Source organism: Tetranychus urticae, chromosome 1, assembly GCF_039701765.1.
Source record: "Tetranychus urticae isolate SD_2017Ah chromosome 1, NJAU_TeUrti_SD_1.0, whole genome shotgun sequence".
In the NCBI taxonomy this organism is placed as follows: domain Eukaryota; kingdom Metazoa; phylum Arthropoda; class Arachnida; order Trombidiformes; family Tetranychidae; genus Tetranychus; species Tetranychus urticae.
Genome location: NC_142958.1, coordinates 1,332,745 through 1,344,962, shown reverse-complemented (window position 1 = coordinate 1,344,962; position 12,218 = coordinate 1,332,745). Strand labels below are relative to the sequence as shown.

Genomic DNA, 12,218 nt, shown 5'->3' with positions numbered 1-12,218 from the left:
ACAAGGCTGATAATTGATGTTTCACACAAAATATTGACTGATCATGAAATAATTGAATGTTTCAGTTAAAAGTTACTCAGTTTACTGGCATCAGCTTGTCAGGGAGTGCAGGGTTACTTGAATTTTGATACAGACTCGGATTCACTTGTATCCTGAAGTTACTTGATATTGAATTCTGAAATCAGGGAGCATCGAAGCAGAACAAATTAAAGAGTTTTGGTGAAGAAAAAGTTAGCTCAAAATTGTTTTCAAATAAAAATTATTAGAATCGAAACAACTTTATTATCAAAAAAGGCACAGAATATGTAAAAATATACAGAATAATATTCAGGATATGCAAGAATATTCATATATATTTACCATTATGATAATAGAAACTGCAGATAATCTCGATTAATTTTGTTTAGAAAATCCTTGTTATTTTATCGCTAATCTGTCTGTAGATTGACATAAGATTTGACTCTTGTCTGGATCGCGATAGCAACTAATTTGATTAATTTTGGTTCCACGTTTATTCCAATTATTAAAAAATATCAGTAAAGTTGATATGAATAAATAAAGTAAAACTGATTTCGAAGATTAGAAATATTTTCAATTTTTTAGTAATTATATCGATTGGAAAAGAGCTAACGATAAGTTCATTTTTATAGATTTATAATTCAAGGAATTTATTTCTCTGTCATCATGTCTTCTTGCGTTATTTGTATTTCGATTCAAAGACTTAACAAAACCCAATCTTTTATGCAAATCGCTGGAGTTACCCAGTGATTTATAGTGAGAAGATTGAGTTGCAGTTTAATGACATTTGGGCAGTTTTGATGACCCGGATGCCTTTGCCTACCGGGAAAAGCTTTTTAACTGTAATCTTTATGTTTCTTGCTTTCTTTCCAGAGCAATTCACGAAGCTTTTATGACAGAATAAAGAAACTTGACCAGCACAATTATAAGACCTTGAAAATTATCATGTGATCTTAGCTTGCTCTCTGGTATTGTTAGTAGCGATTTCCGTATGATCTTAGTTGAACTTGACCTTTAACCTGCCTTTCAACATGCGTAAAGATTTCTCAAATGCCCTGTACAGTATTAATTGAAAAATATTGAACGAAGTTCCTTTTTTCAAGATAGTTCGCTTTTTAAAACTAAAAATGATGAAAAGTTGAAATTTCATGGATTTTACATTGGATTATGAGCAAACTTTTACTTTTTATTCAGCTATTGAATAAGTCGAGTTACGGACTTGGCTACTTCTCAACTGTCGGTATCACACATCAAATCAAGACTTAACCAAAAAATAGTAATTAGTAAAGTAAAGATTAGACTTGTACAGTAGCAGTCATCAACAATGCCAATTGTTTTCAACGTGTTCTTGTCACATTAATAATGCAAACTAACCCGATGATTTGTCAATGAGGACAAGCCAAGTTAGTCAAGTTTATCAGTTAAACTTTGATGGATGCACAAGTCGTTGATCAAATCAGAGCATAAACTTTGCACTCATGTCTAAATGTTGAACAAATTTCTCATCTAAATAAGTCGTAAATGTGATTACACAAATTCAGGCAGTTGAACTCTCAGTAAAACTTCAATCCCTGATAAGGGAACGATCGTAAACAAAAGCTTGGAGTTGTACTCGAGCTGAAACCAGATTTTGCATATTAACGTTAATATATTAATTGAGTAAATGAAGTTGCATTATTGCGGTATTATTTGTCGAGTGTTCATAGCATTACCTCAGGCAAATGCCTCAGTTATATGAGTTGATTAAAAGCTTGAATACCATTCAATTATTCAGCTATTAAAGTGGGTAAAGGAAAAACTGAGATCCAACAACAATTAAATGGATAACCAGAAATGATGAAAGTATTGTGTAAAGAAAAGGGTTAAAACAAAGATACTTGCAAGTTGCGGTAATTCAATGAATATTATCAATTGTGACTTTTGTCTAACATTAATTTTTCACCTTCTTTCCATCACAATAATCAAATGACAAACTGTCAGTTAACTTTGCCAGAAAACTCGAGTTCAACTAATCATGAAATGTAATTTGTGAACAATTTTCACCCAAATTAGATCGATAACTTGATATGAAATGGAAGTCAAAGTTGAAATCATTTTGAAAAAGCAAGTAAAATCATTACTTAAAACTTTCATTCATTCAATTGTTTTCAACTTCAATAATCTTTTACTACAAATCTTGAAACACAGCAAAACAGTGAAAAAAATCAATTAAAGTAAAGCATTAAATTGTTCATTATTATTCAATCTCTTTTCATCAGATTACATTTGTAAATTGCATTGACTCAATCATTTACACTTTAATCAACTTGATCAACATATTGTCAATCAACATCAAGGTTCAATACGGTAAAGTTGTAAAAATAAATGTTTGAAAAAGTGGAAAACAAAAATTTCTGTTAACATCAAATATTTGTCTTGAATAATTGCAATTGGAAAATTTAAATCAAAGGAAAACAATTGTTGAAGCAAACACAAGTTTCGACTAAAAGATCGATTAAAGTGTTCAATTAGATTCGATGAAATTGATCGATAAATTGTCCAAAAGCGATCCAATCATTTCAACCCAAATTATTAATATGTGAGTTTCTCGAGTAAACTCTATTAACATAACAATGTTAATCCCAATAGGCAGTTATCAAGTTATCCTTTAATCATCATTATAATGAAAGGTTAATAATAATAGTTTCCAACTGATTCTGGGTTCAGTTGTTGCCTTGCTAATGAGGAACCCTCCATGACAATGGTAACCTGAATCAACATGATACAATGAAGAAAACATTGAAACGCCAAATTAATTTCACTTTTTTTTCTCGCTTCGTTTTTCACCAAATCTGTTTAATAAATTGTTTCAATTCAATGATTAAGAAGTGGTTGGAAAAAAAGATTGTTTAATTAAATGAATTTAATTCTTCTTTTTGTCAACAAAATGTGTTTAAAAGTTGACTAACCATGATTAGATTTGTTTGAAATGTTCAAGTGTTTAATGTGTAACAAAAGATTCATTTTGTCTTTTCCTTTCTCATGGTAATCATTGAACAAAATTTAGCTTTAAACTTGTAATTTGATTGAGAAAATGTTTACTTTGTCATGTCTATTGTGATAATTTACAGAATTTTGTTGATCTTTGTCAATCAACTGTTTAGTCAAGTAAATACAAATTTGCATTTCAGGACAATCAATTGTGGTCAATTCTGAGTAAACAATTATGTAACATGAATCATTGATTCTTTGCATTCACTTATTTTTATTGCTCAATCACGAGACTTGGAGAGGTCGATGAATCCAACGAAGTGTTGGGTTGCTTCAATGGATTCAGTTGATCGAATTCAAGTCAAGTTTCCAAGTTACATATCGAAGTGAAGAAAATTGAAAACTCACTTTTTTCAAAAACATATTTTTCCTTTCAAAACATAAAAAAATCGAACCTTTGAATGCGAGATTTTTATGAAACGAAAAACTCGCAAAATTCGAAAGATGAACTTCATTGCGTCTTTCAAGGTTTTTTGTAGCTTTTCGAGTCGTTCATTCATAAGAATTTCTGGGAATGGAATTTCGAAAAATTGGCAAAATTCTGATGAGAGTTTTGTCTCTTTGAGGAATCAAATGTTAAGTCGACATTGAAGTCATCAAAGATTCAGATAATAAACATTAAAATGATTTATTTTCATCGACTATTTCAATGAATTCTAATGAGCCAATTCAGTAATCACGAGTGTTAATGAAGTGGACTGATAAGACCATTTGAACGTTATTTATTTGTTATTGTAAAGACAATGATCGACTTTATAAATAACATTGGATTAAAGCTTCTTAAATATTCATTTAAACAGTTGAATGCAATTTAAATGTTATTCATCATTTATGATTGAGCAAAATGGAAATGAAAAAAAGCTTCTTCTTTCTGGTGAATTAATCAAAAATTGAATTGATTAACTCATTGCTTCAGGCTTTTGTAATTCAACATCATTAATCAGAGAATACAAATTGAAGTTAAATGAGAGAAACATTTCGAGTCACTTTTTTCCGCTTTTCACATCAATTTTTGTAGGTAAAAGTAAAAATTACTAAATTATTAATCAATCTATTTTGGACTTTAATTGCTTTAAAAAGTTTCATTCGAAATATAATTTATCACATTCGAAATGACCAATGAGAAGAAAAGCTCTTTTGCCAATCAATATTGACATTCACATCGATTGTGAAGTTTAAAGTTGGCACTTGCAACACAAAGGCCAAAGTAAATTTAGAATCCATCAATCATTCTGATTGACAGTTGTCTATTCGTCATGTTGATCAACTGACGACTAATAAGAGATTAATTTTCATGTAATTTTGGACTCGATTTAATGCGATGTGGTCAACTTGAGATTTGCAGATTTTTCAGGGTCACTCAAAGATTCGGTTTATCTCATCTGATTATTGTGACAATGTTGAAAGGCGTTGCCTGCTTTTGCTGGTTAAAATTCATTTACCAGTAAAACTGATAAACATTTGTCTTACTCGAGTTTCTGGTGGGAAAATTGTTACAACTTATGAATTTCTTGGAACTTTTTCATAGCTAAAGGGCTGAGAATTTCAAGATTAAAATGTATTTGATACTCTTATGAACCTGAGGCCAGTAGTTGAGGAAATATTGCTTCAAGAATTACTGGTGACTTGAAACGTTGTGCAAAAACTTTTTCCCATGCAAATTATGGAAAATAATAATCAATAGATTCTATGAATTTGTGAATGGGTAAACAACTAACGGGTGATATCATTCACTATCACCAAATTATGAAAATTTCTCAACAAATTCAGTTGCAAGTCAATAAACAGAATAAGCATGAAAAGTTTCAAGCAATGAGTGAATCTGAGCATCGAAAAGTGGTTAGAGATTTTATCAAGAAATCTTTTTCCAAATAAGTTTGTCTTGAATCTTTGATCATGTAAGTCGGGTTCGTCAAGAGCTTACAAGTTTTACTCGAGTTGAGGTTAAACAAACATTGAAAGGTTAGTTTGCATTATTGCTGTTAAATTGTTAAAAATAAAACAATTGACTCTTAATGATAATTTTATGGCTAAAGTTGACTTGATTCTGATCATTGGTTTGAAAGGTTCCAGGTCATCGAGGTTTTTCATAACTAAACTATTCTATCGAATGAGGCTCATTCAAGCCGATACAAGCATCACTTGCTAATCAAATATTGCAAAAATGATTTGCTTCAATTGTCGATTTGAAGTTGATTGAGTTGATAATGTTGGCAAAGAATGAAATGAATTGTAAACTTACCCAGCATTTTAATGACTGCTCGTCTAGATGATGAGGATGCACTGGATTCATTGTGATAGTGGTGATGTGGGTAATGAGAATGGTGAAGATGAGTTTGATTATTGTGTTTATTGTGACTATGGTGGTGAGGGTTAGTGTTGTGTAAATGATGATTTGATGGTGATCTTGAATCGGTATAACGGATACAAGGAGGTGAAGGTTTAAATTTTGAATAAAGTGAACTACTTCTGGTCAACAGAGTTGTGTGATACTTGGCTAGTACAAAATTATTACTCGAGTGGACACTTTTTTTACTCTCACAATTGTTATTGTCCCCTTCATCTTCCTCCTGTTCATTGTCATCTTCACCAACATTATTGGAATGGATGCTTGGTGAATGTCTCAACCCTTGGGTTGCACTCTTGAGTAGCTGGGATCGACATTTAAACCAACTACAACAGTTACACTTGTCGGGTTGGTTACGTTTAAGAGCTTCACTTTGCCTTAAATGTAATCCAATTGAAAGGTAAAGGACGGTCAGTAAAAGTGATGGGATAATGAAAAAGATTAACGATGAAATAGCAAAAGAGTGTTTAATTGGTGATATAACTGTACACTCGGCGGTTGATTCAATGGCCGAGATTGAAGATGAACCATCGATAATGTTTTCATCATATTTAAGGCCAAATTGTAGAGCTAAAGGGAGAGCACCGAGAAGAGCACAAATCCAGATGAAAATGATTAACCTAATTACTCGAGACAACTTGGACATTGTGTGAGCCTTGAGAGGATGACAAATGGCCAAGTAACGTTCAATGGTAAATGCAGTTATGGTCAAGACTGAGGCATTGGAGGAAGTTTCAGATGAGAGGCCGCGAATGATGCAGAAAAATTCACCAAAAATGTATGGTCGACGTCGCCACAAGAGGTACAACTCTTGGGGAAGACCACAGATGAGTAGTAAAAGGTCAGATATGGCCAGACTAAAGAGGTAATAGTTGGTGGCCGTTCGCATGTACTTGTTTCGAGCAATGACAATGCACGTTGAAATGTTACCAATGACACCAGCCAAGAGTATCAATATGTACAGTACAGTGACTGGGATGAGTAGAGGTTCCGATTGAAGCCAGCGAGACTCTTGGTCCGTCGAGTTGGTCTGAGTTGGGTTTGATGTTGATGTTGGTAGTAGCAATGATGAAGATGATTCGTCAATGTAAAGAGTCGATGAGGGTTGAATGTAATCAGAGAATCTGGATGATGAAGATGAACGTGAATTAATCAGCAAAAAGGGTGACATGGTTGTGGGTAGAATCAAGTTTTCAATCAAATCATTTGGTTCCATGGTTGGTAAATTGGTTGATCAGTTAATCACTAGACACTTAAGACACAAATTAAACTAATGTCACATTTTTTGCTTCTCCAATTGTCTAGCTTTGAGAATCTGATTGAACGAAGTAAAAAATTTTCTCAGGTGAACTTGCAATTTGCTTGGCAATTTTCAACTGATTCAAATTTATTATTGATTACAATTTTAATTTACTGGTAATCATTGTGACGACTGTCTTGATGTTGATGACGGTTTTGGGTAACTTTATGTTTTCGCTGTTAAACTGGTTAAAAAAGAGCGAGTAAATGCTTCATATTATATGATAAGTTGATGCCAAGATAAGTTGAATAAAACTAGTAAAAACTTATGGATAGCAAATCTCATCATCATCTTCGTTTCAAGCTCAAACTCAGTTTCATTTTCTTGTTTTTCTTGCCACTTTTTATCTTCCATTTACTTTCGTTTTCTTCTTCTTCATCTTTCTCTTCATCTCTTTTTTATTCTCATCCTGATCATCATACTCTCTCTCTCTCTTTTCTCTCTTTCTCCAAATAACTGATCTTAATCATTTTACTCTTTTCATTTTTCAGCTTTCATTCCGTCTTTTCCTGCCATTTTTGATCCTCACAAAATTTTCAACTCAACTTTTATCTCTCATGAAAATCATATGTTTGTGCAATGGCGAGGTTTCATTTCAACAAACAAACCTTAAGGCCATTATTCAAGTACATTATATTTAGATTAATCAAGATAATTTTTAACAATAATCATCTTGTTTTTGCAAATTTTTTGGGTTTTTGTAGGTTTTATGGTTCAAGTTGCTTCTGCCATCTTGTGTTCACCATTTGAGTTAACATTTTATTTTTCAAGCAAATGAGATTAAAATAATTGTCTAGAAAATTGATTGTTTAATTGTTTCATGTGTCAAATTGAACTAGTAATAACGTGAAGTAACGTCGATATATTTCCGATTATTCGATTAGATTCGCTGAAATCTTGTACTGTTGGGCAAAGATACACTGTTCAATATATTTTGCGCTTTGATAGGATTTGTTTTTTCATCGTCATTCTGATGATCCAACATCAGTAAATGTTCTATCAGTAGCTATTTATAATAGTCTTAACTATCTTTTAATTGTTAACTTAGCTTTTAAACGTTAGTATAATCTATCTACATCTGTATACATCTATACATACATACAATATATAAAGTCAAAGCATCAAATTTTTGCGTCAAGATTGTGGTCGAACTGAGCGGGTTCTAAGAAAAAAAATTACACAGCGTGAAAGCCCTAATTCAATTACAACGACGAAAAATAGGAAACCTGTCCTCAGAATATCATGACCTCTGAGAAATTCATGAAAATAGAGACTGGGGGAAAAAATGTAGAATTCGTATTCAATAACATTGAGAGAGGGGGAAAAACTTTTTGTTATTTAGGTTGATGGTTGATTGTTGGACCAGGATTTTATGTGAAACTTTGCCATTTGAGTAAAGAGGAAAGAGGGGACCGACTTTTTTCACCAGTTTTTTACCATCTTTTCACCGTACAGTGAGATCCCAGATAATGAGAGTACTGTGGAATAGCTTATTTTCACTATTCATCGGGCAGCTTATTTCATGATTTTCAATCTCCCTTAATAGATCGAATTTTATCATAAATGTTAGTTTAAAATGATTTCGTGAGTTTTTTGATTAATATTTTACGAAAGAAAATTTAAATAAGCTAATTGATAATTAAAGAAATCAAAATGAAATTTGATGAAATTCAAATTGAATTAACTCCTCCTTAATTAGGGATCGTTGATAAATTTATCTCATTATGTGGGACTCTCATTATCTGGGATCTCACTGTATTGTCCGCCATATTGTCCACCACTCAATCCAACACATGGACAATACCGTGAAAAGACGGTTAGCATGGGTGGTTAAAAGAAATTTACGATCAGTCATGATCGTGTCTCAGCTTGTAATATGTAAACAAGCATTTAAAGTTTAAACTTTACATTTTTTATTGTCAAACAATTTTCGCAGATCCTATCGTTAGTGAAAGAAAAGCTAGATGTCACCACTCAAACCATACGGCGGACTGTTTAAAGAGTATGGCGGTTATTCTGGTCTCAGTGTTCATTGAATTGGCAATTAAACTTGAACACTTTTTTAACATTATCATGTTCAACAATATAGTCTGATGTCTTTCCATTTGACTGTAAAAAGGTAGACTTTTAGCCGATCTACTCTAAAGGAATTAAAATTGTCTCATTAAATCATAATGATTGTTTAATAATTGACTGAACTTGAATCCATATACAAAACTGAAATGATATCAATTGTCTAATCAAAGTCAATTTATATCTGATCTTTTTTCATGGTAATTATTGATTAATGAGTGATTACAATTTTTCTCATCAACTAATTACTCTATTCGATCATATAACAATCCAAAAGGTTTAAATAAATAAACAAGAGTCAGACTCATTAACCATCTAATGGATAAAACAAATTGTCTAATCACAATATTCACTTGTCTATGAAACTAATGCTGAGAAACTAATGTTGATTTATTCACCTGTAACTGAGACACTGTTCATAAATGATTATCCAACAATAATCCAACACAATTAAAGTGATGAAATAGCTTAAATTGTTTCGACATTTGATACTTAATCTTGCTTAAAAACACGTTAATCTTAAAAACAGATTTTGATTGGAGACACAAGTAAAGCCAGAAAACTCGATTTATTCTGGTTTTTAACTTGAGGCTTTGAAAAATTATTAATGATGTAACTTTGAATTTTTTACATTCTCAAATTAACCATTACATCATCAAATTAACATTAATCAATTGAGTTAAATAGCATTTAAATGTGCAGCAACGTTTCGAACTGCTATTGTATTTTATTATCTTTCAATGGATAACCATTGCCAATAATGGGAAACATTAGATTGAAAAGGCCAATAAAAGGCGTCTGTTGGACGATTAACAGTGAATACTTTACCATTTCCAGTGGTAATTAATCGTCTTTTTATTTATCATCTTCACAACATCATTAGCAATCATTTACATGATTATTAACTCTTATTAATTCCTGTAAGTGTAATCATTGATTTAACCTTGCATTAGAGCGACTGAAACAGCAACATGAAAGACAACCTTTTTTTTGTGGCTGGTTATTTTATTCAAACCATTTGAACGGTTCAATGAGATTGTATGAGACAATTTGAGGGTGAATTGAGGTTTATAAAAAGGTGTTGAAGTTGGATGATGAGTAGGATGAGGATTATGATGATAGAGTTAAAGCTCAACAATGTGTTTAAACAGTTTGAATAGAGCGCGCTTGAAAGTAGCCAAGAAAAGGGTTTGGTTTATTGGAAAAGAAGGCAAAAAAAGTGAAACAAAATGAGTTATAAAAAGTAGACAAACGCTATTATTTAAGTTACAAGTTTTCTTGATTTGCTTCGTCTTCATCATCACCTGAGTTTCTTTCCCTCTTTCTCTCTCTCTCTTCAAATCAATAACCTTTTCTTGCCAAAAGCTATATGTAATAGTGGAATGGCCTGGTTCAAGGGTAACCCAAAGTGTCTATGTTTCCCAAGTCTGGTTTGTAATGATGGCTTTGCTACCAAACCTTTTTACCTTTTAAAATATTCTTATTACAAATTTTATTACGAATCAATCTCAACATTAACATTATCATCATTGCCGTTGTCGTCTTATTATCGCCATCAACTGTAATTAGTTGGACAAATTTTAAACCTGAGTAAACCATTGAATTTGAAAAGGAAAACAGACCAAATTGTAGGAAATGACTTTGCTTTCTTGCTTCTCCCGGTTTGTTACCGGTTGTTCAGTTGAAACAGACAGTCAAGTTGATTGTTTTTAATGAGAATATCGATTTAACCCTGAGAAATTGTTTCTCATGAACATTGTACAATTAAGTCGACCTGTTGATGAACCAAGATAATGATGATAATTGTCTGAAATGGTCCAGCCAATTTTAACTTCAATAACCAATTAGCCAAATGTCAGATATTTACCGGTTTGCTTGGATTAACCTTATATTTATGTCTGTCTAGTCTCTGTATATCCTGGTTAAAGTTGTAGTCTAAGCAATTAATATTTACTTATTTGTTCATTTTAAATTCATACCTGTATCTATTATTGTGTTCAAGGTGCTAAAGTTGTACTTTTTTGACCTAATAGTTTATTTCTGGCTCATTTCCTTGTTTTTTTATCAACAATGTTTATGCAGGTTTTGCAAATGTTTTGCATTTCCAGAGTTGAATTCAAATGAAGGGCACCGGATTAACTTGTTCCTGTCGATCTGGTGATTTATCGTATGATTTTGCATGTGTTTAAACAACTGTCACAGTGGTTAGTGCTAAAAGGATACAAAAAACACTCGATTTCTTCGAAAATTTCAATCAGCTCTACATTCATCATTCAGATGGAAATGGAAAAATTGTTTCATCAAATGTAATTTTCACTTGAATGTCTTTAGAACAATTAGTTGAAAGTTTGCCAAGTTAATCGTTGCGCTTAAATCTGTGAAACCATTTTTCATTACCTGTTTTGTTCAGCATTTTTATATCATTAGCTAAGGTTATTATATTATTTGAAGGCATTTTATTTAACGGTTTGAAGGAGATGAGGGCGAAATCAGGTTCTTGGAGTCTGAAAAAAAGGAGAAAGTCTAAAATGATTATTATTAACAAGAGGAATATCCTTACCTTGGACAGGAATCATGATGTTTAAGATGAGAAGATGTAAGGAAGGAAAGGCCTTTTGGTTCAGTGAAGATGATTATGATGAGAGAAAGAGTTGAAGAGAAGAAGAAGAAGAAGAAATGTGGAAGTGAGCAAGATAATGATAATGATAATGATGATAATAACAAAGAAACGTGTGTAACCACGTTTGAAATTATGTTGATGTAGAAGGGGAAAATGGTTAACTTAAAGGTAATCTCGAGAATATGTTTGCAACGTAATCTGATAGCACTTTTTGCATGATTATCTTCTTCTTCTTTCAAATCTTTCTTTTCTTCTTTCTTTTTCCACTTTTCTTTCTTTCTGATTGTCTCTATTGATGGTGTTGATGATGAAGAGCAGGCAAAATCAGGAATCCAAAATATGTTTACTTAACCATCGTCAGGTGATTGGTAAAAAGTATCATTCGGTGTTGATGTTGTTATTCAAAATGAGTCGGGTAAGTGAAGTTTAAACACCAGTTTAAACAGTACGCTAATCAGCCAGTCGTCACAAAAGTTATAGATTTTCAATTTATAATAACAATCAAGGTTTTGACCCAATTTGTAGACTAATCTTGTTTCTTGAAATTATTCCAATTAGTTTAGGCATCGTTTCAGTTTCATCTCTTTTTCCGAGTTTTCTCATTCCAAATCAGTCAAAAGTCATAAGTGAAAAGACGATGATAATGATGACGATAATATTGATGGTGATGATCATTTTCATGTTGATGGTGTTTTAAAGATGATGATGAGAATATTTAAAAGAAAGAAAAATATTTATTCTGATTGTTGAATTTGAAACAAGCTGCTTGCTTTATATCTCATGTTTGTTCCTGAGGAGATAACGTAATATCAGCTTTTAACTAATGACTT

The 12,218-nt window shown here is 31.9% G+C and overlaps 1 protein-coding gene across 3 annotated transcripts in view; it reads right to left on the bottom strand.

The window, feature by feature from the left end:
• LOC107368217 (pyrokinin-1 receptor-like) overlaps positions 1-7,014 on the bottom strand; it is a 32,502-nt gene extending 25,488 nt beyond the window's left edge. For 2 of the 3 annotated variants that reach the window (XM_025162111.2, XM_015935997.3), the window contains exon 1: positions 5,291-7,014. In XM_025162111.2, coding sequence (XP_025017879.2) covers positions 5,291-6,611 — 1,321 coding nt within the window. In that variant the 5' untranslated portion in view covers positions 6,612-7,014. The remainder of the gene's footprint in view (positions 1-5,290) is intronic. The other variant, XM_015935995.3, reaches the window with a different exon arrangement.
• Positions 7,015-12,218: the final 5,204 nt, after the last annotated feature.